This window comes from Syngnathus leptorhynchus, chromosome 3 (assembly GCF_054491065.1).
Source record: "Syngnathus leptorhynchus isolate UIUO chromosome 3, UIUO_Slep, whole genome shotgun sequence".
Taxonomy (NCBI): domain Eukaryota; kingdom Metazoa; phylum Chordata; class Actinopteri; order Syngnathiformes; family Syngnathidae; genus Syngnathus; species Syngnathus leptorhynchus.
The window spans coordinates 15,609,414-15,626,375 of NC_141197.1; the positions used below are offsets into that span (position 1 = coordinate 15,609,414).

General features: G+C 41.7%; 2 protein-coding genes across 4 annotated transcripts in view; both read right to left on the reverse strand.

Annotated features, from left to right (window-relative positions):
* The window catches only part of LOC147059488 (uncharacterized), a 168,437-nt gene extending 162,204 nt beyond the window's left edge, over positions 1–6,233 (reverse strand). For both annotated transcript variants that reach the window (XR_015065688.1, XM_085907955.1), the window contains exons 1-3: positions 6,137–6,233; positions 5,945–6,024; positions 3,760–3,884 (exon numbers count right to left, since the gene is read on the reverse strand). The gene's annotated coding sequence lies outside the window, so the exon portion shown is untranslated. The remainder of the gene's footprint in view (positions 1–3,759; positions 3,885–5,944; positions 6,025–6,136) is intronic.
* A 1,340-nt stretch (positions 6,234–7,573) lies between these two features.
* Positions 7,574–16,962, reverse strand: part of igdcc4 (immunoglobulin superfamily, DCC subclass, member 4) — a 38,814-nt gene continuing 29,425 nt past the window's right edge. Inside the window, exons 15-20 of one of the 2 annotated variants that reach the window (XM_085908497.1) lie at positions 12,411–12,581; positions 12,116–12,250; positions 11,031–11,133; positions 10,766–10,946; positions 10,580–10,699; positions 7,574–10,448 (exon numbers count right to left, since the gene is read on the reverse strand). In XM_085908497.1, coding sequence (XP_085764623.1) covers positions 10,002–10,448; positions 10,580–10,699; positions 10,766–10,946; positions 11,031–11,133; positions 12,116–12,250; positions 12,411–12,581 — 1,157 coding nt within the window. In that variant the 3' untranslated portion in view covers positions 7,574–10,001. Of the gene's footprint in view, positions 10,449–10,579; positions 10,947–11,030; positions 11,134–12,115; positions 12,251–12,410; positions 12,582–16,962 lie in introns of both variants that reach the window. The other variant, XM_085908495.1, reaches the window with a different exon arrangement.

Genomic DNA, 16,962 nt, shown 5'->3' on the forward strand with positions numbered 1-16,962 from the left:
TTTGGTTGTCGACTGACAGAGCCGAAATTGCCGAATGCCACAGCCCAAGGCATTTGTGTTAATTTGGTTTCGTAACTGCCAGTGTTGGATCAATTAACTTCCGCTCTGTCAAAACAGTCTTGTTTTGCTCCGATGTGTCTCCAAGCATTTTTGTCGTCTCCACACCTCAATGCATCCGCCTATTCAAGTGATTGAAAAGCAGCAACTGCACAACTGTTTTCATGAACTGCCTCCTCACTGCAAAACGAGAGCATCTCAATAAAGTTTCAATGCACATAACTAAAGACTTAAATTCTCCAAAAAGAGAAACACGAGCACTCGGCCTGATTTAAATAAGTCAAAACCAGAGCGTTTTAAATATTCATGCAGGACTCACATGAGGCAAACATGTCTTGATTTTTTTTCAGTTTACATGTGAGCTTTCAGATGTTTAATCATGACAAATAGCTTATTTTAAAATACCTCTTGAATTTGTGCACGATGTCGCCATAATATTTAGAAAGCATCATAAAAACTACGTACGTACGTACTAATGGAGACGTTTGCATATGCTGGCTGTCGAGTCAAAATGCCAGCGTAGCATTATCTCAGATGCCACTTTGACAGTTTTGCTATTAATCATAGTCGCTGGGGTCGCGCCACCTTTCACTCTTCATATTCCACGTTGAAGGTGAGTGCCTCATTTCCATAGTAATAAATAATTTCATATCAAGATATTGTGAGGCTATTTTTTTGCGCCCGTGCATATTTACTTATGGGGTTAAGTGTGCATGTGCTCGAGCGCTTGGCATTTGAGATTCCCGAAGAATGTCGGACTGCAAACATGGTGGCATTTCAAGTAATCGTAAGGATTAATTGTGTTTATTTTCACCTGGAATAGAATGTTGGTGTCATGTCTGGAATAACTGTAGCTTAGATAATGTTTATAAAAGTTTAAACAGTTGGAACACTGAGCCTCTACCCACTGGTGGTTTACTATTTACTCATTTGCTATTTTTCAGTGGAAACAAAAAAAGCATCTTTTGTAGTTTTAATCTTTTTTCATACTAAAATGCTTACAATTAAAATAATGGAAAAAAATGAAAGAAAAAATTGAGCAGGTATAATTTTGCTGATGAATATTTGAACTGTATTATTTATTTACTGCTCATGACTCAAGGGAGCTGCATGGAGCGAGAAAGGTCGAAATAATGGTTTCGCTGTTACAGCAGAACCTTTATATGTCATTGAACGCAATTCAAGGTAATGGCCACAATGGGACAAGCATATCCTGTCTTTTGTGATGTATGACATGCAGAGTGCCGCTGTTGAAAAAAAAAACTGCCTTAAGAGTGAGTATATATGTGATCTGGATTATACCGCTAATGCACACGGCTGACGACACGAAGGATCACATGTCGAGTACACGAAATGGATTTCAGTCAATGGGGGTGGGGAGTGTATATGCAGTCGAGAGGAACTTTTTGTTACATGTAAAATAAACTTGATGGAATTTGACCTCACTTGTGGACTCTATTAGTGTACGGAGTTGTGCGTGTGGTGCTAGTAATTAGTCATTCCTGAACGGCTTGTGCATTTTTGGGAGTTAGGCAGCTCAAAAAAAAAAAAAAAAGCAAAAAAAAAAAAACTGTTATGCAATTTAATTTGCTACTTGATTGAAACTACCATTTGTATACAAGCAATTAAAAAGACAATTTTCCATAATGTCCCTCTTTAAAACATTATCAGTGCTGTTAATAATGTTTTATGGGGGGGGGGCGACAACATCACCCATAATCCAACCTTGCCTTTGCCAAAACGATAATGGACATATTCCCACCATCAGCATTCATACAAGATGACATACAGTTTATCTAGATATTCAGATTAAAAAAAGCTCAGAAAAAATTTGGTACTAAACATGTTTTTTATTTTGTTTTTATTAGTGTGAAGGTGAAGGCCTTCACAGTATTGTTCTTCTACTTTATTTTTTTTATTTTTTTATTAAACAACTTATTCCTCCCACTTTTTTGACACCTAACTACTCCCACATGCTTTAACTGATTCACCCCATTCCAACTTTCACACGTTCCAAAAATTCACAGCATGTTTACTACCATTTTATTTGTTCATAACATTTACCGTTTTTGCGTAATTAGCAAATTTGCGCCTTAAAATCCCCCATTCATTCTTAATGGCACATTCAACACCAGCCATTTTCCCGAGTGGGTTCGAATCTCACTTTGTCGTTATTTTTTATTCATTCATGTATTCATTTTTTAATTTTAAAACATCATTTTAATAATTTATTTCATTCAACATCATCATCATAATTAATTTACCATTTTTATTGCATTTAATCATTTTATTTCTTATGATTTAGTATCATTCCACCACTTGAATAGTAAGTCACTGTTTACCTCAGTTAGTAAAGAATGGCACATTCAACATGAGCCATTTTCCCGAGAGGGTTCGAATCTCACTTGGCCGTTATTTTTTATTTATTTTTAACACATCATTTTAATAATTTATTTTATTCAACATCATCATCATAATTAATTTACCATTTTTATTTCATTTGATCATGATTTCGAGTCCCACAATAGTGTGAAGTGACGAATCTCGTATACAAGTGACCTGGCTCATGTGCCTTCATCTGATTTATGTGCGTACGTATGTGAGCCGAGATAATTATGTCAGCACTATCGATATTTTTAGAGGTGCTCCACAAACCCACATGTGGACATACGAGTTTCTAACTTTACGGAGGCAATCCCTCAAAAGTGAGTGTGTGCGCTCAGCAGAATTCCATTCATCACTTTCACCCTCTCTCAGACGAGTTTCTCATCTCGCAGCAGAACTTGACCCTTTTTTTCTCTTCAAACTGCAGCTGCAATCAACTCATCTATGTGATTCAACCCCCTTAGGAGTAGACGAGCTCCAGTCCAAAAGGACAACGCGGTCTCTGGAGAATGTGGGGAAAATCGATACGAGATTGAGTCTGCCTCTGGAGTGTGATCCTTGCAGCTCGTGTCAATACAACTCATTTTCTTCGTCAGGTGTTTTTTTTTTTGTTTATTTGGTTTAACTATCCAACCATCTGTCCATCTAACGCAGTGGTTCTTAACCTTATTGGAGGTACCAAACCCCACCAGTTTTATATGCGCATTCACCAAAACCCCTCTTTAGCGAAAAAACTAATACATCCAAATTCAAGACATAGATGTTTTTTACTGGTCTACAAAATGAGTGGCTCGGTAATTAATTTAATAACTCCCAAAAATCTCCATTGTGTAAAGTCTAATTATAAGAATGGATGTCATTTTAAGAATATCAGGAGAAACGACAGGTTTCCTACTTCTAGGTATACGCTTTCCCAAAGCACATTCGACGAACACCAGGCAGTGACAACCCCGCTGAATGCGACCGATATCTCTAATGACATTTTAATGTGCCAGCAGTTTAGCAGACAAAGAATCACGAGCCAAGCCGTCAATTCACAGTCACATTTTCTGTTGGCTAAACTTTATGGAATGGAACTCTCTTGTATGCAATGAGCCCTGTGTTTATTTTCACTCAGAGCCCAGAAACTATTCCTCACGCCATAAAGACCACGGAATGATTAGTTACACTGTGTCTTTTCTTCACTGAGCATCGCAATCCCGATGACATGAACATATGGACTTTACGCCTAAACGGTCTTTCAAATAATCAGCAGCCCTATTGGGTTACCATGGTAACACACTTGACATGAAAGTGAACAGCCATATATCATAGTACCTTGATGTGAAGATCAGTCGGACATCAGCTGCCTTCACGATATTCACTCGAATTGACCTTTATGCCAACTCGGGCAGTCAACGTTCGGAAAAAGGTGATTCGATGCGACGTCTCATTAGGGACACCTGGACAATACAGAGCAAGAGCTTGATCTTGATTTGTAATGGACATACTTTTACAGTGTAAGAATTACATGTAACATGTAAGAATTTCATAATGCCAATGAACATTGTAATATGTGCTGCTTATCAGAAGCTAACCCTGAAAACAACACAGCTCCACTTCACTTCACTTTTGGCTTTGATTTGCTACTTCTTGAATGTGTCGAATCTTCCCCTAGGCCAGCCTCCGAGTCATGAGTAGAGAATTCCCATGTGAGGAGGTTGTTATGTAAATTAGGTGAGTGGGGTGTCGCAATTTGGTAAAATTCAGAACAGCTTACATCTTTTTTGTGTTTATAAAATATCTGCTTTGTTGCTCAATTTTACACATGATCTGAAGGCCAATTTATTTGAAAAAAATACTCGTTAAAAATTTTTTTTTCCACGTTTCATAACAGAAAGCTTAGTTGCTTCTTTCACAGACATCCAATGACAAGACTAAAGTAAAGCGACAGTCTCGGTAGAACCCAAAGACAAATGACTTGTAATGATATTTCTCAGGATGAGCCGTTAATGGCCGCCATGCGTTGTTGCCGTTGCGCGAGGTCGGCAGCTGAGATAATGGGCCGAGTACGATGCGCAACGCTTACTTGGAGAGCTGAAAAGTGGGTCAGCCGGCCCTCTGAGAGTCCGCCTGTACTGTTCGCCGATGTGGAACTAAGTTTTCCTGCATCGGGAACTGCCAGCAAGGCTGCTTACTCTCCCAAACGCTGGCTGGTTTATCCAAAACATTTCATCTTGGTTTTCATGTTGGGTGAATCACTCACCATTTTAGCCAGTTGTCAATACAAGTTAAAAGGATAACATGTTGTACTTGCTCTCTGGAGTGCCTGCCCATTCTTCAAGTGTGACATTTAAGAGGCACTCCAACATCTTTTGAGAACTGAAAATTTCTCTGAGTGAGCAATTACGTGAATTTGTAAACTGCCAATGCCAGGAAGTAAGCAAAGCTGCAGTGGTTATAATAACAGCATTAGCTTGTGAAATACAGCACTTGCATCCGTTTAGCCCGGCAATGTAGAGCAAAACGAGGACTGGCACAAAGAATGAAATTGATGAGCCGCTAAAATGAGCCAATTACACAAATATCAATTTGACAAAAGCATGTCAGAGACTCGGAACTCTTTTAAAATGTGTGTGTGTGGAAGGGGCGTAAGGTCTACTTTAATGGAGTGTTGAAATCTTTGGGAAATAAGTGACAAGATTGTTAAATTTGATTTGTTAAAATAACACAATATAGTCCAAAAGTGGAAGAATCGATATATGGGACGAAACATAAGACATATAATGTATATAATGAGAGAAATTTGTCTGACAGTAGTAAAAAGCAATGCAAAATCTTGACCCTCCAGAAGGATTAGTGCCAGTTTCCTGCCTTTTTTTTTTTTTTTGGCAAGCTGTGCCCCCACAACCTTTCATTTTAGTGGCCATTTTGGATGTTTATGTAGAATTTAAGGCAGGAGATAAGAAGTCTAATTGAAGTTGACTTTTTCCAAATCCCTCTCTCCCAGACTTCATTCATTTACCTCCTCCCTTATCTTTCCATTGCAATCTTCTTAATTCTGTCTCTGTTTGCTTTAGGGAATATTTGATTGGCAGGTTATAGCCCACAGTTGCGCTGACAAAGAGGAAAATGCATCTTAACTGGAAGAGGTGTTGAAAGTCATTTTGCAGAATGGAATGCATGAGTGCAGGACATAAACCGAAGAGAATCAAAAAGCCAGTAAATGCTCTGTCCGGGTAACCTGATGCAAAGGGTTTAATTGAAAAAAAAAAAAAAATCATTAAATATTACTAACTACAAACATTGTCTTGAGGAACGTTTGTCTTATATGCAATGCTACATAAGAGGTAGTCAAGCAATGAATGCAGATTCTGAATCAGTTTGAAAAATTCATCAAGTAAAGTTTACTTGCACAACTGATTAAAAAATATAGTAATAAGTTGTTGGCCAATGTAATGGAAGAAGAAGAAAATGAAAGGTGTGATTGCAGCATTATTTCCTGTCACAGATAGTATCTCACTTTTTACTTGACTTGCCGCACACTTTGCTCCACTCTCAGATGAAATGCAATGACGATGCGGCCTGGAAGGTTCTCAGCAGCTGGAGGGAAAATACACAAGATGCAAACAATGATGTAAACATGCAAGTGCGAACACACATTTATCAGCAAGCAATCAAAAAAAATATTACACTATGTGCCCATATAGTTTACATTTAATGTCTCCAACGGTCAAGTTGTTTTTACACCTAAATGCACCGTTTTTGTTTTAAGGGTGACTAAAATGATGGGAGGGGGGGGATATGTCACCTTGTCACCGGAGCAGAGATGAGTGACGTGTTTTGCATGCGCCTTTATTGGAGTTCTCCAAGGATTCTGACATGTGACGTCAGAACATAACCGTCTGTCTTGACTGTCACCTTAACAGGCTTATTTATATTTTGAACGTCATCAAAATACATTTTTTAAAAGCGTGTCTGTTGAGCTCACCACAGCACGCAAATTGCAAGATTAAACTGTTAATAGGAGTGGCACGTTTCTTCTGTTTTTTTTTTTTTATCTCGGTTGCTGCAAGGAAATCTTTAGGAATGACCACACTGCCCCTTTGTGGTTGAAATATAAATGACAACAATGTCCAGCAGTCACAAATTTAGGTACAGGTACACTTCTATGAGGTTCAATAAAAGAACGGTATCAGAATTCTCCTTGAATTAGATTTTCACATAAATGTTGTATTTAGCAAATTTCCAATTTATTGTTACTATTTTGCCATCTTTGCCCATCTTCAAGCGCATCACTCCAAAAGAAGCAAAAACACAGCCTGATTTCCTCTCACAGACAGGAAGAATATATTTAATAAACGATTAAGAAAGGCATCCTTAGCCCAAACAGATCATTTTTCTTTAATAATGTTGTGTTTTTGTACAAAGTCCTATTAAATTATCACGAGAAGAGGTTCGATTACAGAAAGCCTTTGTGAGGTAAGGGGTGCACAAATGCACAAATGAAATGTACCTGGGAAATATATGTAGATGTAATATTTCCCTTGGATTAATTGTGGCGCTATTCTCTGAACATTCAATATTTATTTACAGTTATGAACGTGCGTCGGTGTGTGTTCTGTGTAGAAATATTGCAATAAACTCAATCATGAAATAATACAGTACCAGATGGAACTGACAGAGTTCAAGCGTAGTGAAAGCTGGCCAATAAGTGACCATCAGCGATAAGGTTTGAACACATTCATTTTTCTCCACTTGTGTTACTCCTGTTATGTACAGTGATAAAAAATTAAAAAAGTCAATTGTATTGCATTGGGATGTACTTATATTGTACATGGTCAGGTTTTGAGGTACCACCTGTGAGAACACAATTATACATGCAAACATAAGAAACACACTTTCGTTCCATTGTTGGTAACCAGCTAAGCAAATCAAAACCAAAGACTTGAAAAAGGTTTGCCCAAATTGAAAGTGAGAAAAAAAAGAATAACCACAACCATGGCAAAAAAAAAAAAGATTTATGGCCTGCAGGTGGTACCAAATCGCCAAATCTATATTACGGGTATTGTGCCATTCATCAAGATATATATTTGTTATCTAGCACAAAATGTAGTCATTTTCCATAATAATGAAATAAGCATCCTGAGACTGAAGTTGAGTCATCATATTTGCCCAAATTGCTCAGAGATTCTCGTTTGAAAAAAAAAATACAGTACAAAGTACAAAATGCAGTCACGATTACTAATTTTTTTCTTTAGCGGAAATACCGACATATTGTCATGCCAATTTCCATAATAGCTGTGATAAACTATGATGTCTCATACAACAAAAACATAACACAAATGTTTTACTGTATGGTATAATCAGTCAAATTTCTTCAAGCTGGTTATAGATGAATTTGCCCATGTGCTTCTCTCAACTGGGAGTAAAGTAAAAAAAAAAAGTAAAAATCACATTTTTCAGTTTTGTTTTCTTTTAAATGCAGCATTAGAAACAGCACAATGCATCAACATAATGCAAAATGTAACCATTCAATTATGGACATTTGGAAAAATGTAAGAATACACAAATGGGTTGAGACTTGGGATGGACCATTTGACCCCATTTTGACGATGGTGGAAAATTCCTAGTATAGGAGAATCCCCAAAAGCTCTAACACAGCAACATGGTCCATGCTATGATCAGCTGTTTGAATTGGCGGTGGTTCGGCATATGAAAAGAATAACACTGGAAAAGGTTCTAGCTACACTGATGCCATAAAGTCACAACGAAGACCTGAACTGAAAAAAAAAAAAAAGAGGTAGTGTGGTTGATAAGGAGTCGGAATGCACCAGTTCATTTTTTTTTTTTTACTTCATTACTTTTACAATTCAAATACTTGTTTGGCTATTGACAACTTAAGTGTGTTGAATTTTACTTTTGAGTACCCCCAAATGATCCCTGAAGAATGTGGATGTTTTTTTTGTTGTTGTGACCTATATACCCGCAGGTGGCAGCAACATCTCATGATAAAACCAAGCTCCACATGCTTCTCAAAATCAGATATTAAAATTTGAAAAAATACAGAGTAGGTATTCGGGCCACAATGAAAAGAACAACAACAAAAACTATCAGATGATGTTAAAATGACAAAAAGTCAAATTCACGTGAGGATAATTCTGACAAGTCAACTAGAACATGTCAGTATCAAGTTGTAATTTCACTAAAATAAAGCTGTGTCTAGATTTGTGAATTCAACCATCGACGCAAGATGACACGGAAAAAAAAAACCTGTCTATAGAATAATTTTGTCATTTCTCGCAACATGACTCCTCCCCCCTACAAAAAACCTAACTGTTCCCATAATACTGCTAAGTAACAAATTATTTAACACTTGTTCAAATTAAAATACTTACCACATGATTGAGTAATTTCATATAACAAATGTAATTCCCTTGATAGCGGGATTAGGTTTGTCTGCAGTCAAGATTACAACTATTCTCACAACATTTTTTTACTTTAACTTAAAATTACAATTATTCTCACACAAGGATGGCTTCAATTCAACTTTCGTATTATAAATCTGAATTTATTGTTGTTTTGGTACTTGATTCTGGTAACTGTTTTTGTTTGGTTTACAAAAGGTATGGGTTTTGGCAACATGGCAATTCTTTCTGTTGTAATATCCCGACTTTATAGTTGTTGATTTTTCCATTTCCCTACACTGTGTGGACGTAACACTTCTTTGTAAATAAAACAAAACAAAACATAGAAAACACAAAAAACAAATAAACCTTGACTAAAGTCTGTACGGGTGTGAGGATCAGATGACACTCCATTTTTACTGGTTTGCATTTGAGCCACTAAGAACTGAAGTGGGCAAACTCCATTTTTGTCATTTTGAAGTTGAAGCGAAGAAATTAAATAGGGAAAAAGTACATTTTCCAGAAGAATATTTGTCTAAATCCAGATTTAATTTGAATTTCAAATCATCAGAAGTGGGGAAAGATTTAAGTCGCCAGCAGGGTTATCACATGCGGTTCATTTTTTATTTACTCAACAAGAAACATTTACTTAACAACTTAACATGAAAATAAAGCCCATAGAACTCAGAATGGAATGAGCCCAATCTCGCTCTCAATGGCTCATTTGCAGTCAAGTGTTGTGCATTGAGGATACGGCAATACGAAACGCCACACTTCAAAACGTGCGTGGTTTGAATCGCTGAGATACGACGGCACACATTCCAGTTGTATGTGACCCTGAGACAGCATGAGACCAGAGAGAGACACGGGTGCTGGACATTCTGAAAATTGTTTTTGGATCCTCAGTGAGACCCACTGGACCGGCGCTTCCGTTTTGGTTCCTGTCATTGAGAGGACCGCGCTGAATCTTTTTTTTTTTTTTGCTTCCGCAGCTCAGAGGAATGTATGGTTACAACGCATACTCCGACAACAAGCACTCTACCTCTAAAAATAGACTATCATGTATTTACATATGTATGAAAGCGTGCCTTCAAGGTACAAAAGAAATTCCGACAATGAGGCTCGTAGTCACAATCGTCCCTGGTAAGAATGTCTCCGTTTGGCGTGCGGAGACTACGGGCACAAGTAACCGTGTGCTACTGAGGTAGGGTGGACCAGGCCTGAAGTGACGAAAGGAACCGGGGTGAGACCAGAAGACTTGGTCTTTGCTTGTGCTGAAGGGCAGCATCGAACATCCCCGTTTTCCCCAGATTTGGGCAAGGGTCGCGGCGACTTCGGCGAGTGGAAGCCGTTGGTCAGTGCTGAGTCACGCTTCGGGCCGGCGAGAACCACCTCCGGTTCCTCGGCTGCTGGACTTGTCGAGGGAAGACTTTGCTGGCTCGGCCCCGACTGTTTAAGGTTCTCCTCGGTCTGTTCTAACGAAGGGCCCCGGGTGGCTTTGCAGTCCTTGACCCGCTGGCAGTCCGCCTTGACCTTTCCGCCGAGCGGGTCAGAGATCTCAGAGTGGACGATGACCTCGGCCTCCACCTGGTTATTGGACAGGGATGTGCTTGGACAATCCTGCAAGGACGGAACTTCTCACTTCAAAATGTTGCAGCAACACAAATTGACCCATCACAAAATATCACTGGTCATTTTTTGATGGTCTGGGCGGTTGACGGATGATTACGTAACGTGAGATGTTCATTTACCGCATTGTTTGTCACATCGAGTTCCCCAGCAATGAATCCCGGTGAGTCTTCTGTGACGGTGTCTCTGTATCGGGTGATTCTATTGGCCCAGTTGTGACTGATGGAGCCGTTCCAAGCAGCCTGTAAATGGCGATGATAATGGGATGCGCCGGAATCAATACATGAAACACAAACGGGGGTGCTCACCATCAGGCTCTCCTCCTCGGGGGCTTCTGCCGACGACTGACCAGACTCTTGGCCGGTGGAAGGCATTAGCGTCTCCAGCTCGTGGCAATTGCCGCACTCTGGTGCGCGGCTGGGACTTGGGTAGCCCCCTCTCCTGTATTGGGGGGTTACAACTGTGGAGTCCAGGCCAGCAGATCCCCCACTATTTGAGGCACACATAAAAGTGACTCCCATTCTTATTGTCTTGCTTGGGCTTGGGATAGAATTTTTGAGTGAGCAGCATTACCTGGTCTTTGTGTTGCGGAAACTGAAACACATGCAGAGAAGGATGCATATGAGTCCCAGACACACTCCAACGATGATGCCTGTCACTGCATGTATGTCCAGCTCTAGTGGAAAAAAAAAAGTATTAGTGCCCGAGATGTACACACATACTGCATTTTATATTCCATAAAGATGTATCTATACTTTATTTATACTAATTGTCTTGACTTTTTTTCTGCAAGACCAGATTGTATATATGTTGTTGAAGGCTCATCTTACAATTAAAAAACACCCCAAACAATCTATCCATTTATTTAATTTGTGACTTAATAGTGACAAAGAAGCTCTCAAATGAAAGGTACTCAAGTCATTACGCAATGCTTTCATTTAGAATGATTCTTTTCAAATCAATTTTCACATCTGCCTGTAAATGTTTGAGGTATTATTTCCAATTTTTCAACAATCCACCAAGGGGCAGTAGATCCACAGGGTAATTATTTACACAATTTACTTCCCAGAAATTACACGGTCCAAATTTGTCAATTTTGTGGGCAAAATAGCTCCTGTTTTGCAAAGAGAACAAAATAAAGTAAAAGTGAACGCCACTTCTTTATGTAAGACAAGACTAAAATTGAATAGCAATCCATTCAAATCTCGTCATTGATATTCATTTATGCCATCTTATCCTTTTGGCAGCTGAGTCGAAAGGAAACAGATGGACCCCCCCCCCCCCCCCACACACACACACACACGCCATCTATGTCATTCCCATTCATTGTGCATCATGGCCAGCACAGCAGACCATGACGACGACATAAGCATAATACTGAGACTTCATATTAAACGGGACATATTATGGAACATTGACTTTTTAATGGCTTGTTTATAAATAGCCATGTGTCTTCTCTGGAGTACCTGCCCACCTGTCATGCTTGACATTAAATGTGTGTTTTTGTGTTTACTGTGTGCACCACCTACACACAGTCCCCAAGACCTACTGCAAATGACTGTCATGGAAATATTTTAAGACACATGAGAAATATCTAAAACTGAGGAAAAGATATTTCTGCTTCAAAGGAATGCAGATGGGTTATCAATGGCACATACCGTATTGGTCAGGAGGTGTGTGAGTGTCCTTTACAAGAGAATAAGGGCCGGCTCCAACCTCTGTGGATGCTCCCAACTTGAAAAAGTAATGGGTGCCACTGGATAACCCCCGCACCACAATACTGGTGATGCTGCCTGTATGGTAGAGAAAATAGAAACAAATGTTTTGGAGTGTGTAATAAGTGCAATCATGTTAGTATCTGCTTCTTTATTTTTATTTTTAGGGAGGTGCAAAAAAATAATGAATGAATGGTCATCTCTTGTGATGGAGATCCTGAAGTGTTTACTTCCTTACCATCCTGAGAAAGATTCTTCCACATATGCTCGGGTTGGCTCAGGTTGCTGCTGAACAAGATCCTGTAGCCTACGATGACACCGTTTGGCTCCAGTGGAGGTCGCCAGCTCACCAGCACTGAGGACGAGTCGATGGTGCTCAGGCGCAGCTCCTGCGGCGGAGAGGAAGGCCCTGATGGAACCAGAACAAGAGGGAATGAGCTGTGGGTGCAGCAGTCGGTAATTAAAAGCCACAAATAAGGTTCTCAGCTGGGGTGCGTGTGTGTGTGTTTGTCTTAGTGGGGGTTTGGAAATGCTATGTGACAACCATCTGCGTCCTCATATTGTAGCCACCTGGGTACAGCCCGAAGAGTGGGAGGCAAGGGAAGCTAGTTTGGCGGTGGTCATTTCATTTGAACACACAATCTCATATTACCTGCCGAGCCAAACTTTGATTGACAGCCATCCAATACATAAGCATCTAACTTTCAGACTTTCAGACGATTTCAGACATTAGAAACCATCCATCCATCTGTCTGTCCATCCTTCCCTCCCTATTCATCACTCAATTCCATTCAAATATACGGTCTTTCCCGGACTTCCAATTATCCGGACAACGTCCGGGGTCTGGACGATTGTCCAATGTGGCCGTGCCTGTCCGAAAAATGACAACTTTGGAAGGTGGCTCTTGCGACAGACGACGTTTCCCGTGAGACAATACAGTATAGGCTGTACCTAGATGGTAGAATAGTCTCAACAGAAGTATTATAAAATAGCACCAGGATGTTCAACAAAGATTCTTTGTTCACCGAGTGTATTTGCTGGGGAAGATAATACGGGACACAATCTGTCTTCTAATGCAACCAACATGGCATTGCTACATACAATTCGCTTCAAACATAAACAGCTTCTATTAGTATAAAAAAAAAACAAATTCAATGAATAGTTGCATTTGTTGTTTTTATATATATATATATATATATATATATATATATATATATATATATATATCCATCCATTTTCTGAACCGCTTAGTCCCCACACTCGGGGTCGCGGGCGTGCTGGAGCCTATCCCAGCCGTCATCGGGCAGTAGGCGGGGGACACCCTGAACTGGTTGCCAACCAATCGCAGGGCACACAGAGACGAACAACCATTCGCACTCGCACTCACACCTATGTCCAGCTTCCCCACTCATTTTTATTGAGAAAAAACTGGGTTGAGAAAAAACAGGGTTCTGACAATTAGAGGGAACTCGCGAGCTAGCGTTTCAGTGTTGGGTGTTTGCTCCGTTGTTTGCACACGCGTCAGGTGCGGAAAAAAAAACGACCACATAGGAAGCAGTGGTTCAATTCTTCAACAGACCGCCCCGTGGCAAAGTAAGTCATTTTGGCATTTTTTCATCTTGTACTTTATTTGACGAGTTTATTTAAGTTCATCGTGTTCGTTTTGTTCATATAGTTCATTTTTATGATTAATTAGCAGTGAATACTAGGTTGGTTCTAGGTTGTAATCAAATGCCGGCTGTCTCCATTTCAAATAGCGTTAAAACGCATGGGCTAAGAACGATCTGAATACTTGAGAACAGCAAACAAGTAAGTCATTATCACTCATTTGCAAAGGTGATACTTTACGACAAGTGTTTTAGCATCTCCCGGATGTTTTATTTTTGATTACACTCTACCAGGGACCCCATGCAAACTATTCACCAAATGAGCACCCTGATTCATAACCCGATAAATTGCCTTGCTTGAAAAGTGAAATTGTTTATGTAACGCAATCAATTTTTACACCCCTTTTATTTCTGCCATGTTTTAATTATATCTTGTCATGGGACAACACTGAAGAAATGACACTTTTAATACAATGTTAAGTAGTCACTGTAGAGCTTGGATAGCAAAGTAAATTTATTGTTGCTTCAAAGTAACTCAAAATATAACAATGAATGTGGAAAATGCTGGCAAAAAAAGTGAGTACACCCAAACTGAAAATGTCAAAATTGTACATAAATGTCAATAATTTGTGTGACCACGTGTCTCAGAAGGGAGAAGCAGTGGAGAGAGCTCCTTCTGGTGACTGACAATCTACTGGGTGACTTCATTACTCACGTGGGCAATGATAGTGAGACCAGGAAGGGCGTGATTGGGAGGAACGGTGCCCCCGACATGAACCCGAGCGATGTTCTATTGTTGGACTTCTGTGCTAGACACGGATTGTCAATAATGAACACCATGGTTCAAACAAGGGTGTTCATGTGTGCACTTGGCACCAGGAGACCCTAGGCCGCAGTTTGATGATGGACTTTGCAGCAGTGTCATCGGATTTGCGGCCGCATGTTTTGGACACTCGGGTGAAGAGTGGCGGAGCTGTCAACTGATCACCACCTGGTTGTGGGTTGACTCCGATGGTGGGATCCTTGAGGAGGCATGGGAGTTCGCTCAACCAGTCCGCATGTGTTTTGTGTAATTGGAGAAAGCATTCGACCGTGTCCCTCGGGAAGTTCTGGGGAGGATACTTTGGGAGTACAAGGTGCCGAGCGACTGATAAGGGTGGTTCGGTCCCTGTATTAACGAGAAGGTAGCCTCCCTCCGCCTTTGGGTCGGGAGACGAGTCCTGAGTGTTGTTTGTGACTATGCACCAAACAGCAGCTCATAGTACCCACCCTTTGTGGGATCCTTAGAGGAAGTGCTAGAGAGCGCTCCTTCTGGTGACTCTGACAATCTGCTGGGTGACTTCATTACTCACGTGGGCAATGATAGTGAGACCAGGAAGGGCGTGATTGGGAGGAATGTTGCCCCCGACATGAACCCGAGCGATGTTCTATTGTTGGACTTCTGTGCTAGACACGGATTGTCAATAATGAACACCATGGTTCAAACAAGGGTGTTCATGCGTGCACTTGGCACCAGGAGACCCTAGGCCGCAGTTCGATGATGGACTTTGCAGCAGTGTCATCAGATTTGCGGCCGCATGTTTTGGACACTCGGGTGAAGAGTGGCGGAGCTGTCAACTGATCACCACCTGGTTGTGGGTTGACTCCGATGGTGGGATCCTTGAGGAGGCATGGGAGTTCGCTCAACCAGTCCGCATGTGTTTTGTGTAATTGGAGAAAGCATTCGACCGTGTCCCTCGGGAAGTTCTGGGGAGGATACTTTGGGAGTACAGGGTGCCGAGCCAACTGATAAGGGTGGTTCGGTCCCTGTATTAACGAGAAGGTAGCCTCCCTCCGCCTTCGGTCGGGGGACGAGTCCTGAGTGTTGTTTGTGCCTATACACAAAACAGCAGCTCATAGTATCCACCCTTTGTGGGGTCCTTAGAGGAAGTGCTAGAGAGCGCTCCTTCTGGTGACTCTGACGAGCTACTGGGTGACTTCATTACTCACGTGGGCAATGACAGTAAGACCAGGAAGGGCGTGATTGGGAGGAACGGTGACCCCAACATGAACCCGAGAGATGTCCTATTGTTGGACTTCTGTGCTAGACACGGATTGTCAATAATGAACATCATGTTTCAAACAAGGATGTCCATGTGTGCATTTGGCACCTGGAGACCCTAGGCCGTAGTTCGAGGATGGACTTTGCAGTCATGTCATCGGATGTGCGGCCGCATGTTTTGGACACTCGGGTGAAAAATGGCGGAGCTGTCAACTGATCACCACCTGGTGGTGGGTTGGCTCCGATGGTGGGATCCTTGAGGGGGCATGGGAGTTCGCTCAACCAGTCCGCATGTGTTTTGTGGAATTGGAGAAAGCATTCGACCGTGTCCCTCGGAAGTTCTGGGGAAGATACTTCGGGAGTACAAGGTGCCGAGCCAACTGATAAGGGTGGTTCGGTCCCTGTAATAACGAGAAGGTAGCCTCCCTCCGCCTTTGGGTCGGGAGACGAGTCCTGAGTGTTTTTTGTGCCTATGCACCAAACAGCAGCTCATAGTACCCACCCTTTGTGGGATCCTTAGAGGAAGTGCTAGAGAGCGCTCCTTCTGGTGACTCTGACGATCTGCTGGGTGACTTCATTACTCACGTGGGCAATGATAGTGAGACCAGGAAGGGCGTGATTGGGAGGAACGGCGCCCCCGACATGAACCCGAGCGATGTTCTATTGTTGGACTTCTGTGCTAGACACGGATTGTCAATAATGAACATTATGTTTCAAACAAGGATGTCCATGTGTGCATTTGGCACCAGGAGACCCTAGGCCGCAGTTCGAGGATGGACTTTGCAGTCGTGTCATCGGATGTGCGGACGCATGTTTTGGACACTCGGGTGAAAAATGGCGGAGCTGTCAACTGCCTGGCCTACACCTGGGTGGTGTTTTGAATGCCTGCCTGCCTGCCTGGCCTACACTTGGGTGGTGTTATGACTGCCTGCCTGCCTGCCTGCCTGCCTGCCTGCCTGCCTGCCTGCCTGCCTGCCTGCCTGCCTGCCTGCCTGCCTGCCTGCCTGCCTACACCTGGGTGGTGTTTTGACTGCCTGCCTGCCTGCCTGCCTGCCTGCCTGCCTGCCTGCCTCCCTGCCTGCCTGCCTGCCTGCCTGCCTGCCTGCCTGCCTGCCTTCCTGGCCTACACCTGGGTGGTGTTT